The sequence below is a fragment of the Xenopus laevis genome, chromosome 4L (genome assembly GCF_017654675.1).
Source record: "Xenopus laevis strain J_2021 chromosome 4L, Xenopus_laevis_v10.1, whole genome shotgun sequence".
In the NCBI taxonomy this organism is placed as follows: Eukaryota; Metazoa; Chordata; class Amphibia; order Anura; family Pipidae; genus Xenopus; species Xenopus laevis.
Genome location: NC_054377.1, coordinates 70,173,818 through 70,195,993, shown reverse-complemented (window position 1 = coordinate 70,195,993; position 22,176 = coordinate 70,173,818). Strand labels below are relative to the sequence as shown.

Genomic DNA, 22,176 nt, shown 5'->3' with positions numbered 1-22,176 from the left:
CTCCAATTTTTGCAATCTGGTTGCTAGGGTCCAAATGACCCTAGCAAACATACACTGATTTGAATATGAGACTCACAAGGAAACTTTGGGCGCCGGCGGGAAGGCTTTTCGGGAAGATCAGTTGCGGCAGTAGAGAAGATTTGTCGCTGGGCGACTAAACTCCCTGTCTGCCACCACCCTTAGCTAACAAGGGTCAATAAGGAATTTGTAGGGGCCATTTGTCTGGGTGTTTATGTTCTGTGAACTACTGTTTTTGTTTCTGAGACAAACCCAGTCAAACACTGTAGTCAGTTGGTTAACGGACCTGAAGAATTGTCTTCTATTTCAAGAGTTAGAGCAAGACGACAAAGGTTATAAATAAAATTACAGTTATTTTCTTTAATCATGCAAAAAAAAAAACAGTGTGAGAATGGACATCTCCCTGTAATTTTTTTCTGTTGCAGCACAAGTTACTAATTATGGTAATAGGAAGACATCACTCTCACAGAAAGCTTGGAAAAAAAAACACTATTTAGCAATGATTTTCTTTATTGGATTATTTTATTTCTTTACATATCTGTGAGTTGGGGGGACATTTAAAAATGGTTTTATGCAGTTACAACATCCCTTGTTGCTGGCCATAGAGTTGTATTTGACTGGAAGCCTTAAGTTGTTCCCAAGTTCTGCGATGTGTCTTTAAAGAGAGCTGGGGGGGAAAAAAGTGATTTTATAGAAAATCAGACTCTTTTGCAAGTAGGAATTTCAAGATAACATGAAGAAATGACAATGGATTTATTAATACAACTCATACTAATATAGTCATTAGATGTAAAATATTAAAACTTCAAGAATATGTTATTAGGACTGTTATGTTTAACTGGAAATTACAGGACGGTCCTTTTTAGGTTCCTGGGTTTTTTCCCATCCCTCACCCAACCACTAGTGGGTAAGGGCAAGGCAACAAAAAAATGGAGATCCTATCAGTGTACCTATTACTGTGCCCTGTGGAATAATGAAGAGTATCTTGGCATGGCTTATCTGTTAGCCAGGAGTGTAGGGATAACTGGCTTGGGCATGATTTTAAAAGCCTTGTCACCCCTCACCTGATCATTGGGATCATAAACAATTAAAATACATACATGTCCGCTGCCATACCTATTCCCAGCCACTTAATATCCTCAAGGCGAGGTCCCGATAAATTCTGAAAGATCATCCTATGCTTACTTATGGATATAGGGGTGGGTGGGGTCCCCTAACCAGTGGGCTAAAGAATCAGAGGTAGGACATTAGTACTTAGGGACTTCTCCTGTTGCTATCAAAAAGATATACAAGAAAAATCAGGGTCATTTTTGTATGCAAACTTAGAAAAGAGTATCTGGTGTTTTCACTACGCAGCAGCTCCTGAAACCCACTGCAAATCCTTTATAATGAAGTAAAGCATAAAGTATTAATAATTAATTGGATCCATCCATTATGTGCCTTGTGTTAACAATGTCTTGTACCAAAAACATATTAACTCTACCTAGTCTGCATGCAGAACTGGGCGAAAAGCTTCTGGTGCCTAAGGAAAGTCCAGAGCCTTTACCCACCCTCTTTCTACCCTCACCACTCGCTACCAATGAAAGTTTAAATTAAAAATAAAAGAAATCATACTTAATGGGATCCACCCATTCTGTGCCTTGTGTTTACATTCTCTAACACTAAAAATAAATTAATTCTAATTGGCCTGCAGGTGCTCTAAAGAAGACTAAATAATTGATTCAAGAGTTACTGCAGAGGAAATGGTTGATGTTGAACGCCCTATACTGCTGAGCAAATGGGCAAATACCACTTGGCCCTGGATAGAGAATTACAATTAAAACATTTACATGAAGAATGTATGAGACTGTCAGGGGGATATTTATCAAAATCTGAATGTATCTGATTATTTTATTAAAAAAAGTCTGACCAAACTAGAAGCCACAATTTGACCTTATTTATTATTAAAAAAAGCATGATTTAATTGGATCGGGGTAAAACTCGATAAAATGGAGAGAAAATCCAAATCGTACTATTTTTTCGGGCTTCTTCACGAAAAGTCATAATTTTTCGGATTTTTGCCTGAAAAGCCCGAAATAGTCGAATTTTCTGGCTACTTCCAGCGCAGACCACAGAAACTTCCAAATAGGATACCCATTGACTTATATACATCCTCGGCAGGTCTGACATTTTTTGGATTCAGACTTTTTGCAGCCTCGAGGTATAGTTTTTCCCCCCACTAAAATTTGGATTTTATAGTTGAAAAACAAAAACATCAAATTTTTCGAGTTTTTGGCATTCAGACTTTAATAAATAACCCCCTCAGTGTTGTTACTTTACTAGTGTTTGGTTCCCTGTTTTGAGTAATACTGTAATGCCATCTATTAGATGTTTTCCAACTCCATGTAATTTCAGTTTTACCTATTTACCTATTATATTTGTCAGTATTTATATGTAATTTGTATGTTTTGTGTATATACCCTTCTGTTAAACAGAACTGCAGAATATGGCGGAGCTTTATAAATACGATACAATAATGATAATGTTTAAAGGGAATATAAACCTTCCATAAAACTGATACTTTTGCACCCCCTAGCTCTGCAAAGTGGGTGTTGCCAACTTAATTATAGAAAGAAGATGATTCTCCATGGATAATAGATGTCATACCTGTTACTCATTTACATTATATGTATCTTCCTTTCCCTCCAAAATGTTCTGCAAGTTGATTTCAGACAGAGATGTGCCTCCAAACAGTACACCAGAAAATACTTACCATAAATACCAAACTTTTTAGCTATTGAAACAGTTTTTTGTTTTGCGTCACAGATGTGTGTTGATCTGAAATACTGTACTTCATAGCTACAGAATAAACTGCAAAATAAAATTACTGTAGTACTGAAGTACAATCTAAAATTCTACCTGTATATAAAATTATGTAATAATCCTAATTAAGACCCAATTTATAATTACTATTCATTTTAAATCACTCAGGATTCAATCATACTGACTTCTTGAAGTCAGTATTTATTATGAAATCATTGTATAAATGCCTTTTTTGTATTGAGGAAAACAATGGACCTGGTATTAAGATACTGACTACAATACAGCTACTGCTTAAACACATTACTCATGGAGATCCAGCTTAAGGGCTCTTACTCACTGGTGTTCTGACCTGCGCTCCCCTGCGTTCCGTTTTTTGGCGTTCAGCCGCAGGGGAGCGCAGGAATAGACGCATGTCATTATTTCAAATGGGGCTGTACTCACTCAGGCGCGTGTAGGCGCCGAACGCAGGAAAAATGCAGCATGTTGCGTCTCAACCTGCGTTCGGCGCCTACACGCGCCTGAGTGAGTACAGCCCCATTTGAAATAATGACATGCGTCTATTCCTGCGCTCCCCTGCGGCTGAACGCCAAAAAACGGAACGCAGGGGAGCGCAGGTCAGAACGCCAGTGAGTAAGAGCCCTAATAGTGAGAAAATGGCAAAGAAGGAATTTTTTGGGAGATTTGTCACCCACATAAATATTACACAAGCAACAAATTTCCCTATGTACATCACCCTTAAAACATAAAACTAAACTCCATCACCCTCAAATTTTTACAGGGCCCCTTCCACAACCACATCACAATGGCTCATGTAAAAGTGCAGGGTATCAACCATCACCCAACCCTTACCCAGCCTGCACCCACCCCGTCCCCTTCTATGCCATCATTGGGAGGATGAGCACAGAAACACGTGCCACCCCATCAGTAATGGGGTTGGAACAGCACAGAGAGGCTGGTGGCGAGTCTCGGCCCACCACCTGCCTCTGGGAGAAAGGAGTAAACCTAAACCTGTCCCAAATCCTGTAACTCCAGCCTATGTCTGGCATAATGCACAGGGTTGCACTTGTGTTCCCACTTCACTTTTGTAACACACCTATGAATTACCCACCATACCTCTGGGCTATGACATGGTATGGATGGTCCATTTCAGTTATGACACCAGCAATCCATCATTTACAAAGAAGGTGTAAAATAGGCTATATTTGCAACTCTGGAATGTTATACCATATAACCTTTTACCCATTGGTCATTTTCTGAATGTACATTACAACAACTGTACAACAGGAGCCTTATTAAAAGGATGCAATATGTAAAAATGTAAACATTACCTCAGCAATCTCTACTTTTCTTTCCCAGACTCTAATACTTTTTTCCAGATCTTCTTGATCAGTTTTCTCCTGAATGTACTTGAAAACCTCAGGCACACGGTAGTCATGGAGTTGTTTTCTTAATTTCTTGTTTAGTCTCTCTGCTTTTTCTCTGTCCTAAAAAAAAAATATATACACAAGTGTGTATGTATATATATATATATATATATATATATATATATATATATTTATTTATTTTAAATGTCCAATGTATGCACTCTTACCGGATTGTAGGTACCGTAATACTGGGTGCAAGCACTCCATTTTCTCGTGAATCAACTGTGCTTTATTTAATGCATATCCAACGTTTTGGCCCCCTTTAGGGGAAATGTAATTGTCCTTACTTCTGTGATGCCTTGCAGCTGTGAATCTAGCTCTGAAACCCACTGTATCTATTTTTGCCTATGTGCCATACACATAATTATCTCAAAAACTGCTAAAAATACAAAATCAATGTAAATTGCAAAACTGTTCATAGAAATACTCTCAGTAAGTTTACATCGATTCATTTCTGGGTTTATATCCCCTTTAAGAAGAGTCAGATAAATCTGAAAAAAACTACCATGTCTTCTGTAAAAATAAATTTTCAAAAACCCTTTGGCAAATATTGCTTTCCTTACGACACAATTAACCTTTTCCCTTTTATACCACACCAACACAGTAATGGCTGGCATTTTATTAGGGATATATATTAAGGTTCACACAGTGCAGCACAATATTACAGACTTTACTACACAGCACTAGAAAAAAAACATTACAATCAGCCTCCTGGTGATACCTGCTCCACGAGTAGGGCCTCCAGTTCAATCCTCTGCAGCATGTCCTTTCTCATGAATATCTCCTTATCTAGGTGTGTTGATTCAGTCATTGTGGTATTTAGCTTCTTCTGTTGGCACACAGGAAAATGTGTATAATGTATGAATTTATTCTGTTTGTTACATTGGGTACATTGCAATTGTCAAAGCTATGAACAGGATTATGGTTGAGCATATAAATGGTATTTTTAAACTAAATTTATGTTTAAAATAAGAGGGAGGATGTGCAAAGTATAGGAAGTGTTCACAATGCAGAGGTAAGGGGAGACATATAGTAATGTGCTTACTGTATTCATGAGAAACTGTACTAACACACAGAAATACAGAAGGCACAATGCGAGCCAGAGCAAGTAGATGCTAAACAGGAAATCATATTATTCCTGGAGAAAATTAACCTAAAAACTGCCTGATACAAATCATACCTTGAAGTGGTTAAGCACCAGAAGGGTGTCCCCTGCAGTCAGTTTTAGCTGTAACAGGTCCTGGTTCCTTTCATCAATTCGCTCTAAGAATTGCGCATTTTCAATCTTGAGTTGCTGAAAATCCACCTCATGCAAAACCTCCCCCATCTCCTCCTTCTGGAAAGTAATAAACAAATAGTGAACTAAGAAATGGCATGAGATTCTGAAAAATGTGCCCATTTTCATTTCACTATAGCACTCCGACTTTGGATTCTACATTTATTTATGTGGCACTTTTTATACAAACACTCACTGTTTTCTTTGGACTTAATATTTTACTCAAAGTACTATATTAATCATTCTCTAAGGCCACTGTGACACTAGGATGTTTCTTTGCCTGCAAATGTATGCATTTTTATGGCAAAATTAATTCTGTGTGTATACATAGGCTGACGCAGTGCCTAAGGCACTTAAGACATGGATGGATTCTGTCATGATTTTTATGGTGTCGTTTTTATTTCTTAATTACACTGTTTACATTACAAATAATTTATTGCCATATAAACAGCAATCTCAGGTCATTGTGCCTGATCCTGTACTTTCAGAAATTGCTAGCACTTCACAATGGTACTGCTTTTAAGATAATCTATTGTTTCTCGTACTCAATGTAAGGAGTTGGGCTTGGGTGTTTTACTACTGAGTGCTATTCTCATATCTATCACTAGGGGCATTGGAGCATTTTAGCAATGCAGGTGTCAAGGAGCTGTTATCCTATTACTTTTTCATTGTTCTGTTGATAGGCTTCTTGGGGGATAAGATAGGAGGGGTGATATCACTTCAGCTTGAAGTGCAGCAGTAAAGAGTGACTGAAGTTTAACAAGTTACATAACTGAGGTCACCTGGGAAACAAACAACATGTCTAGTCCCATGTCAGACTTAAATATAAATTAAAGATACAAAAATCTGTTTGCTCTTTTAAAAAACGGATTTGAGTGCAGGATTCTGCAAAACAACTGATGGATTAAAAAAACACAAACATGTTTTCATGTGACAGAATCGTTTTTAACACCACCACCTACAGAAACTCATGAATGAAGTTAGTCTTATATAATGTTCCTAGACCAGCAGATGTCAAATATTACTCATCTAGTTTTACCTGTTTTCATTCCAGTCTGTTTTAGTAACTTTATATCAGAAACATACCTGTTTAACTTGCATCCTCATCTTCTTCTTTTGGACCTTGAGGGAAGCATTTTTCAGGCGCAGTTTGTCGACTAAGCTGTCCTGCCAAGCAGTAGTATTAGTATCAGTTGCACAGAATGGCTCTTTTTTGTTTGCATTTATGCTTACATATGGGTATTAATCTTCATATAAGTGCGGATGCAAAAGCATCAAAACAATAAACAAAAAAAAAATAGTTTTGTATTTATAGCCAAAATGAATTTTAAATCTATTGGTTTAGAAAGTATCTCAGCCATTCAGTGTAGCTTGTAAATGGATGCAAAAGATGGTGTATTTAGTGTGATGTAACATTTTTAAGAGGTAAATTGGCAGAAGGTTAGAGCTGGTTTAGAAGGGAACAGGCACCATCTGACAGAAGGCATTTCAGAATTGTCGTGAAGTATTCTTAGATCTGCAGGCAGAATTATTATCTGAAAAGCACAGTCATCCTAAAACTAAATACATATACTTAACTAGCCTGTTAGGCACATTTATCTTACTAGATTTTTTGATGGAATTGTCACTTAGGGGCAAATTCACTAACTGGCAAAAATTTGCACTGGCTTTGCGCACATCACAACACTTCGCCAGGCGTAAATTCGCCCGGACAACGCTAATTCACGAAGATCCAAAGTTGAACACAGGGTACCGAACGCTTGCGAAGTTGCGCTAGTGAAAAAAAGCTCAGCAGTTCGAAGTTACGCTAGTGTTGGCTAATTTGCATACGGCGTGCAGTTAAAGTACATTGCCCGTATATGCTGCAGCAAATACATTACACAACACAAGGCCAGGGAACCTTAATTAAATTTTATAGAGGTGTTATATATTGCCCTACACATGTGCCCACAGTTTCGTTTAGGTGCCATATGTTATCAAATATAGGGGGGAAGGAGGGTACCCCAAAAAAAATTTTTGATCTTTTTTAGCCTATCACATTGTAAAAAAAGGAAAAGATGCCAGCGTTTTTTGGGACTTTTTTTTATTGCACTTCGCCTGGTCTGAGGTGGCAAAGGCAAGTCTGGAGATAGAGGTAACGGTCAGTAAAAATTCACCTGGCATTAGATGCGAAGTTGCGACAGAGTTTATCTCCTTGGCGAAATTACGCCAGCGAAATTACGCCAGCATTAGCCACTTCGCCCTTTAGTAAATTTCCCCCTTAGAGTTCTGTTAAATTGTTGTGATTTCCTTAAGTTGTGTAGTGTGGACATATTATACAGATGTAGATAGAGGATCACGGGGTTGCTCATTCATTTGCCCCAAAGAAGCTAACAATCTAATATCCCTACAGTCAAACTGAGGCACCAATAGGAAACCCACATAAACACGGAAAACATACAAACTCAATGAATACAGCTGGGTTGAACAGGAACTTAAAGGAACAGTTAGTATAAAAAAATGAAAAAGTGTTTTAAAGTAATATAAATATAATGAAGTGCGGACCTGCATTGGAAAAACTGGTGTGTTTGCTTCAGAAAAACTACTATTGTTTATATAAATACAGTAAGCTGCTGTGTAGCAATGGGGGCAGCCATTTAAAGGAGAGAGGCTCACGTTACACAGCAAATATGCTCTGTAGAACATAATGGTGTTATCTGTTATCTACTATTTAACCTATTTAACCTAAAGCCTTTTTTTCAATTTCCGCCATTGCTACACAGCAGCTTGTTTATATGAACAATAGAAGTGTTTTTGAAGTAAACACACCAGTTTTACCAGCGCAGGGCAACAGTACATGATATTTTTATTAACACCAACACTTTGATTTGTTGGTGTTACTGTTTCTTTAACACAGGACTGCAAGAAGCAGTGCAAGCTACTAAGTCATTGTTGTGGCTTTTGGAACAGAAAAACTTGCAACTCAAATGTCTGCTAGTTTAAGAGATCTACAGCTCCAATCACTTTGTTTGTTAGTTTCATTTGTCCAAAGTTTAGGAAAATCTACCATCTCAAATTTAAATGCTTCCAGTCCTATGTCTGATACCCAAATAAGTCAGCACCATAGACTTTGTTTGTTAGTTTAATTTGTCCAAAGTTTAGGAAAATCTACCATCTCAAATTTAAATGCTTCCAGTCCTATGTCTGATACCTAAATAAGTCAGCACCATAATTAATCTATTTATCATGCTGTGTAAAAAGAGAAAAACATGCAACTCAAATGTCTGCTAGTTTGAGAGATCTACAGTCCCAATCACTTTTGTCAGCACCATAATTAATCTATTTATCATGCTGTGTAAAAACAGAAAAACTTGCAACTCAAATATGTCTGCTAGTTTGAGAGATCTACAGCCCCAATCACTTTGTTTGTTAGTTTAATTTGTCCAAAGTTTAGGAAAATCTACCATCTCAAATTTAAATGCTTCCATTCCTATGTCTGATACCCAAATAAGTCACCACCATAGACTTTGTTTGTTAGTTTAATTTGTCCAAAGTTTAGGAAAATTACCATCTCAAATTGAAATGCTTCCAGTCCTATATCTGATACCCAAATAAGTCAGCACCATAATTAATCTATTTATCATGCTGTGTAAAAAGTAGAGTGAAACATTACCAGTGATGTTGCTCACAGCAACCAATGAGATATTTGCTTTGGCTTTCTAACTGTTGAAATATAATTGCTGATTGGTTGCTCTGGGCAACATCACCAGTAATGCTTCATTTCACTTTTTACACAGCATGATAAATAGGCCCTTCAATGTAAAGTGCTGCGGAATAAGTTGGTGCTTTATAAATACTTGTTAATTATAACATAACAATACTAATAATTGCTTCTTAAACAAAACAACAAAGAAATAACACAGCACAGAAGCAGCTGGCAGTGGGGCTGTGCTGTGTAACAAACCAGACATTGTAATGTAGTGTAATGGGAGCCTTGTTTGTCACAATATATTAGGGCTGGAAGCGTGAAGCTGCTGACCTAGCCAGCTGCTCCTGAGCTGTCTTGATTTAATTCCTATTGCTTTTAAGAGCAATTAGGGAAATTATTAAAATTGTAATATAAACAGTTTTTGTGCACTTTGTTCTATAATGCTGCATATTTATTTTAGTTTTTTTTTTAATGATCATTCTATCTTAATCTGATTTAATTCAGTTGGCCTTATGTCTTAATAAAATAAATTATCTTAATGCAATCCCTCCCTCACTATGGGGCAAATTTACTTAAGGTCGAATATCGAGGGTTAATTAACCCTCGATATTCGACTGTCAAAGTTAAATCTTTCGACTTTAAATATCGAAGTCGAAGGATTTAGCAATTTAGTGTTCGATTCAAAGGATTTTAATCCATCGATCGAACGATTTTTGTTCAACCAAAAAAAGATTGCTAAGCCTATGGGGACCTTCCCAATAGGTTAACATTGACTTCGGTATCTTTTAGGTGGCAAACTAGGAGGTCGAAAGAGACAGTACTTCGACTATTGATTGGTCGAATAGTCAAATGATTTTTAGTTCAAATCGTTCGATTCTAAGTCGAAGGTTGAGGTAGCCCATTCGATGGCCGAAGTAGCCAAAAAAAACTTTTGACGTTTTTTTTCCTCTATTCCTTCACTCGAGCTAAGTAAATGGGCCCCCAAGTGTTTCATTGTGATCTGATGGATTGTGGTACTTGAAGTACCTTCACTTTCCAGAGTGGGTGGTGCTCAAATTCTGTGGAAAGCAGAAGAACTTCAGATCTAGAAGTCTGGAAGACAAACACTGGGTGCCAGGTTATACAGTATGCTCCGATGTTAAAAACTAATGTCCAAATACTCTTACTTTAGCACGCATCTTCTCCTCCATGTAGCGGATGACCTTATCAGGAGACACTCCAGCACCTTTTTTGATGCTTATTGCAGCTTTGCCAATGTCTCGTTCAAATTCATACTTGGATTTCTTTATATCTGTACTGCGAAATTCTGCCTCCTCCACTGTGGCCTAGACAATTTAATAAAAATAAACTGGCATAAATAGTTAAAAAGTGGTCAAGTTGGATTGGTGTAGCAGTGTAGGCTATATGAATTTGTGACACTCTCTGTGAGTGAGGTACCTGGAGCAACAATTGCCAGTAGATGTGTGAGCTACAGGATATGCATTTGTCCCTGAGGCATTGTATGCAAAAATAGTCTTTTGAACACAGTCTTTAAAAACTGTGTGCTGAGTAGTTGGTGGGTCTGAAGCAATGGCAATTTTGAGTGTAAACACAGAAGTTTCTGTACATTTCAGCATTTATTGTGTATTGTGTACAACGGTGTCACGATTTCATCACATACAGAAATGTGCCATTAAGCTACATGGAATGTATGGGTTGGTTACCAGAGATGCTCGATAGTTATTTGGGTATGCTTACTACCAGAAACATATGTCAGCAAGCTGCAATTACTACCAGTGACAAACTGTGTGAGCTATATGTGTTTACTAGCAATAATCATTATTTAGCTGAACAGGCTATATAGATTTCTTACTAGGTGACAATCTCCAGCTAGATGCATGGGGTATATGTATGTGTTACCTGATGACACTCTACAATAAGCCGCGCGGACAGTAAGATTTGTTACCATGTGACACTATCAGGTTAGGTGCATGGTATTTAGAAGTAATTATAAGGTGACACTCCAGGAGGTTACAATACAAGACACTCTCTTATTAACTGCATAAGCTGCATGGGTTTGTTACCTTGAGGCTTTGCAAATCCTTTTCAGCCATTTCCTCATTTCTCTGAGACTCTTCCTTGGACTCCTCCAATTCCTTTTGTACAAGTTCACACTTTTGATCCACAGTCAGACTCAGGAGACGTTCAGGAATCTGACCACGTGATTTAGATCTGCGACGGGTACGCATCTGGAGGAATGCAAACATCAACTATTTAAATTTTAAATATAAAATATAAAACTGTAAGCAGATCTTAATTGTGCTGCTGTTTCAAAGATAGCATACCAAAAACATTTTTTTCATGGGTAATAATGTTTTTGTGCAAATAGTTCTGCTTGAATCCCTTTGAAAATAATATACAAACCAAAAGTATAAGGTGGAATTGGGCTTTTCTGTAATTTTAAATTGAGAAAGGTCAACTGATTCCCTAGTGATAAAATACACATTTAGATTTATCAAAATGTGAGTTTAGAGCTTAATAAACAAAAACTCATCCATGTTCTATTTATTCTTATGGGATTTCTAGAATTGTAAGTTCTAACTTTCACCCATCCAGAACTTACAATTTGATAAATACAGTTTTAAAAATCCGATAGGAATGAATAAAACATGGGTGGGTTTATATTTATTAATTTTAATAAATCTGTACCTTAGATTCAGAACTGCTTTTTGGAAATGTTCTTGTATTTTTAAAGGTGTATAAGTCTCTGTTTTTTCGATTAAATGAGGACCAAAGCCCTGCATAGAATTAGGATATAAATATGTACCGGTACCTTGTGAAAAGGGTTTCAATTCTCATATGTCTCAAGTTTTCATTAATCCAGGTCATGATGTACAGAGTTTACTAGTACAAGTATGGGATCCCTTATCTAGAAACCAAATCTCCAGAAAGCTCTGAATTACTAAAGGCAGTTTGCCTTATAGTCTGTTTTAACAAATTATTCAAAACTAAGTTGCATGAATCTAAAGTGGTGGTAAAACAATACTATTGTGCTTAATGTTTTTAAGTAGAATTAAGATATAGTGATGAACTCTGAAATTATGGTGATATTATTCATCACAACCAGGTCACACCTTTTGTCTATACTCTGATTATATTTTGTTGCACTCCATTTACTTGCTACCAGAGTACTGTGGTTTCATTTGTCTGTCTTATTAAGTGGAGCTGGTTAACTGCAGGTGCCATCGCATCAAGCACAATCCACAAAACGGTGCTGATGAACAAGCACGTTTCAGGGGCTGCTGCCGCCTGAGGCAGCAGCCCCAATGCCGCCCCTCCTCCTGCTCCGCTCTTCTAACTTCCAGCGTCGGAGCGGGTGGAGGAGGGGCTGCACTAGAAGAGCCGAATTTCCGCTTTAAAAAACGGAAATTCGTCTTTTAAAGTTACCAGAGGCGGTGGGCCCTTGGTAACTGGCCGCTCCGTGCCGCCTGAGGCAAGATTCTCACCTTGCCTCATGGCCGGAGCGGCCCTGCTGATGAACATCAGTACCTGTGGGAGTTTCTTGCTAGACTGTAGGGTGTGTTATTAATCTGAGCTGAGAAGAACTGAGCATGCTCACAAACCAACAGCCAAAGGAAATTCCCGAAGGAGGGGGCCGAGTAGGTTAGAGTAGGAGAAGGATATTTTAGTGATTAAGTGGATGCTGTAGCCTTACTATTAAACTTTGAAGTGGCAGTTATTTAGAGATTTGAAAGAGGCTCTTCAGTGATTACATTTTTGTGTAGGGGGTTTACATGTCTTTTAATGGGATCTAATTGCTGTAGTTGTCATGAAATTTTAAAAATAAGTAACAGAACGCCAGCAGTTTCACTGTAGTGATTTTAATGAGGGTATTGAGTACACAAATTGTTTTGGGTCCATGCCCAAACTTGATAAAGGGCATTGACCCATAACATGTTTTTTTTTTCATACTACCCTTATTAAAATCACTTGCAGTGATTACGTTATTTAAAAGTCAATGACAGGGATTTTCAACCTGCAACAATGCAGTAGTTGGAACCCGGAAGATACAGTTTAGCAACTGCTGCTAAGCACAAATTGAACATATCATCTAAGTATGCTTTATAAAGTACAAATGCAGGATATCACATTCAAATAACATGATACCTGGCTGAAATCCAATGTGGATAGACCAGCATCAGTAGTTGGAGGTGGCACCAGGTCCTTAGGGTCCAGCCTGTTATGGAATTTCTCAAGCATTTCTGTTTCTGCGTTGAGGATAGAAACGGCATCTCTGCAAGAGAAAGGATCACAAGACTGAACAGTTTGTAGAGCATTCCATTTTGGTGTAAACAGATTACATACTAAATTAATAGCTAGCTTATTTGCCAATAATTGTAAGTTCTATATTTGTGCAGGAGTTGAAGATGCCATGTCACATGTTCTGCTATATTTTTGACAGCAACTATTATTCTCCAATAACATGCATATACAGAGGGTGAACAATGTTTAATAATAAATAGATATGTTGATTAGAGAGGCCATAGAAAGACCTCATCATGATTATTGTGACATTTCATAATAATTATTGTGAATCTGTATAGCAATGTGTACAGGAGTATTATAATCTTATAATACACAAAAGCCATGAATATCTTGTAAATTATATCCTTATAAACGATGAGTTCTGATGTCATCAGTTATAAACGGTGAGTAGTGATGTCATTTCTGTCACAAGACTCACTGAACCTTGTGTATTATATTAAATAAAGTACCCCCTGTTGCAAAATATGAGAAGTTATCTCAGAGTTCCTCCTCCTTCAGCCTCGTGTTTTTTTATGGTCATGAAACTCCTCTGTAACTTATAATATCCTTATAATTTACAAGAGGGGTACTTTTTCACTATATACATATAGGAGCAATATTAGGAACCAGTGTCTGCACCATAGGATGCACCGGGGCTTTGTAGAATAGCCCACATTCCATGACCATTCTACAGGTACAAACAGCAGTCACTGGACCTAAAAATCCCATGATATAGCTGTCTATACATTAGTGGCTTGAAGGCAATTACTCATATTATTTTTCAATTGCTCTGGGGTCAAATTCTTCTCCTCCTTATGTCAGGATGTGCACATTTATATGTTTGTCATGGACACTAGCAATTTCTGAACAGCTTTGTAAACAAGTACATGGAGATTTGAATCCAGTTGTATGGTAATTTTGGTCTAGGTTTTATGTTTAGAAATGTATCAGTGAGCATTAAATTGAGACTGTTGTTACTCTTTACCAGTTACTTCATTTGGTTTTGGCATATTTGGTTTTGTATTTATTTATTTATTTATATTTGTGACAGTTCCCTTTGAGACATTACATTATTTTGCCATTTAGTGATCAATACATCTGCAATTCCAGTGCCAACTATTTGGCCTCTTTAGAACTCTGTAGGCTGTCTTATATCCTTATATTTCTGTATTCCTTCTTCCCAATTAATAACACTGCCATCAAATATAATTTTACAGGAGGAGCATATGGCAACCCTGATCAAAGAATGATAGACTGTTTTATAGTTGACACGTATTGTTATGTTTTGGGTAGCCGAGGATGAGTAGACTATAACAGTGCTTTATTAGCAGGCTCTCATGCAAGCATTACACAACAGTAACTTTCATAGCTTTCCAGGAAGTATGCACAGTATGTCTGAACACAGTGACATCTACAGGCCATTTGTATAAACACCACATATTCCCCCCATTCTTCACATAACAAAGTCCTTGTTCCATGCAGGTAGTTTTCTGATTCTCTCACTACGCCTTATAGGTTCACTTTCTTCAGGCCTATTGCAGTTGACATCAGGAGTAGGAAAGTGTCCTTCATCAAATGGAGCTTCTCCAAAGTCATATGAACTTGCATTCCATATGCGTCCATCAGACAGTTTATATGTGTATGGTCCTCACTGGCGTCTCACTTCAAGTGGTGTAATAAATTTAGATTGTCCCTGTTTCAGTATTCCTGGTTTCTTAATACTGACTTAAGATCCAGGCTGAAAGTGTACTAATGTACGTGCAATATACCAACTCACGCCATGAATTCAATTGATACGATTTTTAGATTAAAGGGGTGGTTCACCTTTATCTTAACTTTTCGTATGTTATAGAATGGCCAGTAACATAACTAGAGGGGGGCGGGCCCTTGTGCGTGACGCGCAGCCGGGCCCCCCGCCCCCCTCCGTACGCAATTTTCAGTGTGCATTTTAGTGGTGCGCGGGCTGGCCTGAGGGGGTGCTGGCCCTGGCCCACTCGCACCCCCTAGCCCCCGATAGTTCCACCACTGAGAATGGCTAATTCTAAGCAACTTTTAATTTGGTCTTTATTTTTTCTTTTTATAGTTTTTGAAGTATTTGTCTTCTTCTTTTGACTCTTACCAGCTTTCAAATGGGGGTCACTGACCCCATCTAAAAGCAAATGCTCTGTAAGGCTATAAATGTATTGCAATTGCTACTTTTTATTATTCATCTTTCTATTCAGTCCCTCTTCTAATCATATTCCAGTCTCTTATTCAAATCAATGCAGGGTTGCTAGGGTGATTTGGACCCTAGCAACCAGATTACTTAAATTGTAAACTGGAGAGCTGCTGAGTAAAAAGCTACATAACTAAAAAAAAAAACACAAATAATAAAAAAAAATGAAAACCAATTGCAAATTGTCTCAGAATATCAAACTATACATCATTCCTAAAAGTTAATTTAAAGGTGAACAAGCCCTGTAAGTGTGTTTCGCTATCCTAAATCTCAATCATACAAAACAAATGCTTCTCATTGTCTAACCAGAGACGTACAAAACATATTGAGTTCTGGTGCATCACCATGTGATTTGATCTCTCCAACCACAGGCTCTTGTTATAACACTAAGAAATCATTGGCAAAAGCAGCAGATTTCGGGCTTTTGGCGGTGAAATAAAAAATACCTAGTATCTCGGGTAAGTATCTCCAGCTGCTCGATGCTCAATTCGGATAAATATTGTAAGGGTTCCTCTCCAGCTTGGGACTCTGTTTTCACGCTTTCTGCATCTGTCTCCGCCATGGTTGCTACGGTAAACAACCGAGCGCTCCTTCCTTTCATTTGGATCGCTGACACGTCATGTCCTTTGTTGCCATGGAAACTTGACGCGGCTGTAACTGCGTCAGTCAATGCGCACGGTCGTGGGGAGCTCCCCCCCCAAAAAAATTGGAGCATAATACTGTCCCACACATAAACATTATATTACTTTTTGCAAAACAAAGATGCAGACGGCTTTCTTGCTGTATTTGTGTGGGAAGGGAATGGCATATCTGCAGCATGTGATTCACCTGGCTATGGTCACAGAGTCTGATGAGGGGACCCTGGAATTAGCTGCTGAGAATTGCAGGGTTCTATTTCATCCTTGCTTGCAATTGCACAGAATTTGCCAGAGCAGGCTGCGTGGGCAAATGGCTGCATGCCACAAGCTGCCAAGGAGCATAATGTTTATGGATTGGAAACTACTGTTTGGGACACCATGAGTGTAGTGACAAGAAGTTGGCAGCAATGGCAGATACCAGTGTCTGCGCAGCACGTATCCCGATGGGTGCTGTTACGTCAATTTTGTGTTATTTTAGAGATTTAGGTGCCCTTGCTTTGGTAAATGAGCCTTCATGTGTTACCGTGCAAATGCAAAAGATATACTAGTGGCATAACTTGAGATTGGGGGGGGGTAATCAAATTCACACCTCACATTTACAAAGAACAGAAAGAGAAAATTTATTTTGCCACACGTAGCATGGTAAATGTTTTGGCCATGCCCACTTTGTGGTCACCCTCTCAAATACTGTGACCGGTTTACAAAAACACACCATTTCCATGTTTTGAATAGCAGCAGCAGTAACCAAACCTGTACCAGAAAACAGACACACCACCAACTATTTCATGACATATTGTGGTTCTAAGCATTCCATGAAACACCTGCAGCTCATGTAAGTAAGATCACAGCAAAAATGGCTAGTGAGCACCTCAGTGACCCCAGACATGGCAGCAATATCATTGCCAAATAAACACTTCATTGACCCCAGACTTGCCTGTAAGATCACTGCAGAAATGAAAATACTGAAAGGATTACTTCACCAAGAAGAATACCACACATTTTTCTTATCCATCTCCTCATAGCTGAAACTTCAGTAGAAAAGAAATCAACAATGGCCATGCCATGCATCCCACAGTGGAACACATGCTTTGATTTATTCAAGCAGGCCAGGTTGGCTGGCAGGAAGGGAGGCACTGTAAAGTCCTTTCAGACCTTTCACCGTGAAGAAGTCCTGCTGGGACATTATTTACAACACTGTTTTTCAGATAGAGCAGTTGCTCGGTCATGGAAATGTACCTGTTTTTTTTAATTAACCAGTGCAAAAGTATTACTCTTTCAATCCCTCAGGGCTATCAAGTGCAGAAAATGTGACAAGACAGTCATGCTTTTTACCTGCCAGCATGAGTGCGGAAATCATGCAGTCTCCGGAGATGGCAGGAAAACACTCTATTTCGAAATCCCTACTAAACAGCAGCCTAATTGCCTGGAAATTGCAACAATTGCTGTTTCCATGTCTTGCTTGCCTATTCCCTCTGACCTTGCAATGCACTGAAAATAAAAACATTTTCTAGAACTTAAATGAGTAGTTTACCTATGAAATAATTTTATGTATGATGTACACAGTCATTTTTTTTTTTTTTTTCTCAATATTTTTATTTTGTTTTACAAATAAAAAGAAACAGAAGAAAATCAAATTACAGCCATTACACCTATTTTCCATGAAAAGTCTTACAGAAAGTAATGCATTGCATGTAAAAAAACAGCTTCTATAATGCAAAGATACAGATTACAATTATTGCAGTCAACAATGAGGAAAATAGGACACCAACCTTAGTTAGACAGGAAAGAATAGACAGAAGTGGTAAAACAGAAACCAAAGAACGTATCCATAGGGGGTGCATATTCAGTGAAGAATATGATCACATAAGAATATAGGTGTGTCTTGGGGAAAAAAGGCAAATGGCAAATCCAGGGTACAAGCCACCTAACGTACCCATAGCTAACCTAGTGCTGATAGCCCTCTATATTGAACCCAGGGGCCCCAGAGCTTGTGAAAAGAGCGCAAGTCACCCCTGGCAAGTGAGGAAAGCCTTTCCATAGACATATAGTTATCTAGTCTGTGTTTCACCTCCTGTAAATTTAAAGAGTTGGTTTTCCAAGCCTTGGCGTACACAGTCATTTTTTGAGCCAAAATTCACTTTTATGTTACACAACTCTCCATTTTGAGATTTTAGCATCTATTGGTTGCTAGGCTGGTATTTTCCTGCAAAGCAGCACAATGTTATATTTTTTCCATTACTTCCTTCCTTGTGCCAACTGAAGCTGGACAGCTGCATAAAATGAAGCTTCAAAGAAGTTCTGTAGTATGAAGATGTGCCTGTTCTGGTTGAGCTGGGAAAAACAGGATGGCGCAGCACTCTGCAGTAAAGTACTCCAGACTTTTAAAAAAGAGGTGAGCTAGCCAAGGTAAAAAATCATACATTTTTTATAAATAGACAACATTTAGTGGTTACAGTGAAAAGACATATCACATGTACATCACTGGGCCCATTTACTTAGTTTGAGTAAAGGAATAGAGGAAAAATAGTTCGAATTTCGAATGTTTTTTTTGGCTACTTCGACCATCGAATGGGCTACTTCGACCTTCGAATCGAACGATTCAAACTAAAAATCGTTTGACTATTCGACCATTCGATAGTCGAAGTACTGTCACTTTAAAAAAAACTTCGACCCCCTAGTTCGCCACCTAAAACCTACCGAGGCCAATGTTAGCCTATGGGGAAGGTCCCCATAGGCTTCCTAACAATTTTCTGATCGAAGGATAATCCTTCGATAGATGGATTAAAATCCTTCGAATCGTTCGATTCGAAGGATTTAATCGTTCGATCGAACGATTATTTCTTTGATCGTTCGATCAAACGAATTGCGCTAAATCTTTCGACTTCGATATTCGAAGTCGAAGGATTTCAATTTGGCAGTCGAATATCGAGGGTTAATTAACCCTCGATATTCGACCCTAGGTAAATTTGCCCCCACATGTACTTGTTTTGTAATATTCTTTGTCCCAGGGTATACATGTTGTTAAATTTATACTTTATCTATAAACCAAAATGGTGCAGAATCATTTAAAAACAGATTTCAGATTTTATTCCAAATTAAAGGAGACCTGTTACCCAGACCATAAAAGGCTGTATAATAAAAGCTCCTTTCAAATGAAACATGAATCCTGAATTATTTTTTAAAACATTCATATCTGTTAAAAAACGTACTTTAAAATCTCAGCTCTCGATCATATTTTGCCTGGCTGGACAAGCAATTATTTTTACTTTCCATTCTGCACTTCCTAGAAGTAACTGCATTCTTTGCATTCCCCATCCCTTCTCGTTGTCTAATTGTGCATGGACGTGTTAATCAAGTCCCCTGTATGGGCACATAAACAAGATTTTGGATGATGCAAAGCTTGACTTAAAGGGGTTGTTCACCTTTGAATTAACTTTTAGATATTTTGAGACAATTTGCAATTGGTTTTTATTTTTTATTATTTGTGGCTTTTGACTCCAGTTTGCCATTTCAGCAATCCAGTTGCTAGGTTCCAAATTACCCAAGCAACCATACATTGTTTTGATAATAATAAACTGGAATATGAATAGGAGAGTGTCTGGATAGAAAGATGAGCAATAAACAAGATTTAAATGATTTATATAGTTTAAGTAATATTTGTTTTCTACAACAAACATTACACAATAGACATAAATTGGTAACTATTTCTTAAGGTGAAATATCCCCTTTAAAGGGGCCACATTCTCAAACATCCTGTTTTTTTTTATATCCACCATAATCTATAATCTTAAAAATAAAAACAATTTGTTTCACTGTTAATCATACTGTCATCATTATTTGTAACAATTTAAAATATTGGTATAGAATTTATTATATGGAATGTTTGGGACCTGGGTTTTCCCGACAGGCTTCAGATGCGGCCAGCATGCCTCCCCCTGAACTTTGCCACCCTAGGCCCGAGCCTTTGTGGCCTACCCACAAATCCAGACTTGACCATACCTTAAGTCTGCTAAAATCATTTAAACATTACATAAACCCAATAGATTTGTATTGCCTCCAATATGGATTCACAAAGATTAGTTAGGCTCAAGTACAAGGCACTATGTTATTATTAAAGAGAAAACAATTTCCAGATAAGGGATCCCATACCTGAAATAGCATACCTCATTTTGGAAATAGAAAGAGGGACAATGCGCAGTGACATTTTTGACCACGCCCATTGTTGTGGCCACCCCCCCAATTACCATATTCATTTACACATTTTGGCAGGTTATGAAAGTTTGAACACATTTTTGTAGTTTTTATGTGTTATTACAGTTTTGCTAATGAAGGTGAAATTGCCCTTTAAACTGCAAGTCACAGTTTCCCCAAGAGACTTGCTTATCTTAAATTGTTACAATTGCTTCTTTGCTTATCTTAAAGGGTAGAGCTCCATGAGCGTTTTTTGTTGGATTGACGCCCGCCAACAAAACTCCCGCAACAAGTCGGATGGTGTCGCACGTGTGAAGATATAATTGGACTGACGAAAAGTTGGAGTTAACTCGTGGAGCTCTACCCAAAATTGTTACAAAATATCAAAGTGCACCTGCTGAGTATTCTGGGCTCTCAAAAGAGAAGGTCGGGACATTTCAGTAACAAACCAGGACTGCGGGCTGAGTAGTCAAAATCAGGACTCTCCTGCTCAAAACGGGGATCGGGGAAGCCCGTTGGAGGGCCCCACACACAGGCCAATGAAGGTGAGAGGTGGGGGGTGGTTTACTTTTTCTCTGTAATAATAAAACAGTATGTTGTACTTGATCCAAACTAAGATATAATTAATCCTTATTGGAAGCAGAACTAGCATATTGGGTTTATTTAATGTTTACATGATTTTCTGGTAGACTTGTAGGTATGAAGGTATCCGGAAAGCCCCAGGTCCCGAGCATTCTGGATAACAGGTCCCATACCTGTATATATACATTTTGACTTCTCATCCTTATTAAGCTGCATCCAGTCTGCATACAAATTCTTATCACTTGGACCCATAACAGAGACTTTTACTTTTTTCTCTGTAATTAGCAACTGCTTTACAGCAGCAATGAGAGAGAGAACATGGCCCATAGGAACACCGGCACCGCAGATCCGCCTCAAGTTCCTGCTGGAAGCGCCGCTGCACTACAGAAAGCACAGAATGTGGCAGCTGAAGGATCCAGCAGCAGAGAGCCAGGGAGGAGAAATCAAGCACCGCTCAATGGATGGTCGCCCTTTCGCCGTTTCTGTAGAAGACAGGAAGCAGAGTTTCTGTAAGTTATTTCTTAATAAAGACTTTGCTTTTTTAAAGTATAATTTGTGTATGTGTTTTTTTTTTGTTGTGTACTAACGAATTTTTTAAAAAAATTTTTTGATGTTACTGGTCCTTTAAGAAGGGACAGTCAGGTTGGCAAAACAGTCAGGTTTAGGAACTTCAAGTGACAATTACTTACAAAGCAGAACTATCAGCGAAATCCGATCAACATGACCTATAGGTAACTTTTAATGTAGATTTATATTTTTGAAAAGAACATTTTTAGTGTCAGTATCACTTTAAAGCAATCTAATGTATCAGCCTGTATGACTGATTCAGGGATAGAATTCCACATCTTCACTTCACAGCTCTCACTGTAAAAACCCCTTCTGAATATTTAGGCGGAACCTCTTTTCTTCTAATTGGAAAGGGTGCCCTCTTGTCAGCTGGAAGGACCTACTGGTACATAAAGCATTAGAGAAGTCATTGTATAATCCCCTTATATATTTAATATATTTTTTATATTTAATTTTATTTTATATATTGATACATAGTTATCAAATCACCC

At 38.1% G+C, this 22,176-nt stretch overlaps 1 protein-coding gene across 1 annotated transcript; it reads right to left on the bottom strand.

Annotated features, from left to right (window-relative positions):
- Nucleotides 1-521: 521 nt before the first annotated feature.
- On the bottom strand, nt 522-16,340 carry ccdc113.L (coiled-coil domain containing 113 L homeolog). The gene is made up of 9 exons (XM_018258092.2): nt 16,154-16,340; nt 13,355-13,481; nt 11,272-11,436; nt 10,375-10,533; nt 6,607-6,687; nt 5,425-5,580; nt 4,966-5,073; nt 4,149-4,304; nt 522-685 (listed from the first exon to the last, which is right to left on the bottom strand). Exons 1-9 carry the CDS (start codon nt 16,306-16,308, stop codon nt 596-598), a joined length of 1,197 nt encoding a protein of 398 aa, XP_018113581.1. The 5' UTR covers nt 16,309-16,340; the 3' UTR covers nt 522-595.
- Between the last annotated feature and the right edge of the window lie 5,836 nt (nt 16,341-22,176).

Bases quoted from the DNA above. Each gene is read 5' to 3' on its own strand.
- ccdc113.L (XM_018258092.2), bottom strand. From the start codon at position 16,308: ATGAAAGGAAGGAGCGCTCGGTTGTTTACCGTAGCAACCATGGCGGAG. The intron at 6,688-10,374 runs GTAAGAGTATTT...ACTGCTTGGCAG, and splicing joins AGGAGAAGATGCGTGCTAAA to GACAGCTTAGTCGACAAACT. The intron at 686-4,148 runs GTAATGTTTACA...TTTCCCCCCCAG, and splicing joins GAAAAGTAGAGATTGCTGAG to CTCTCTTTAAAGACACATCG.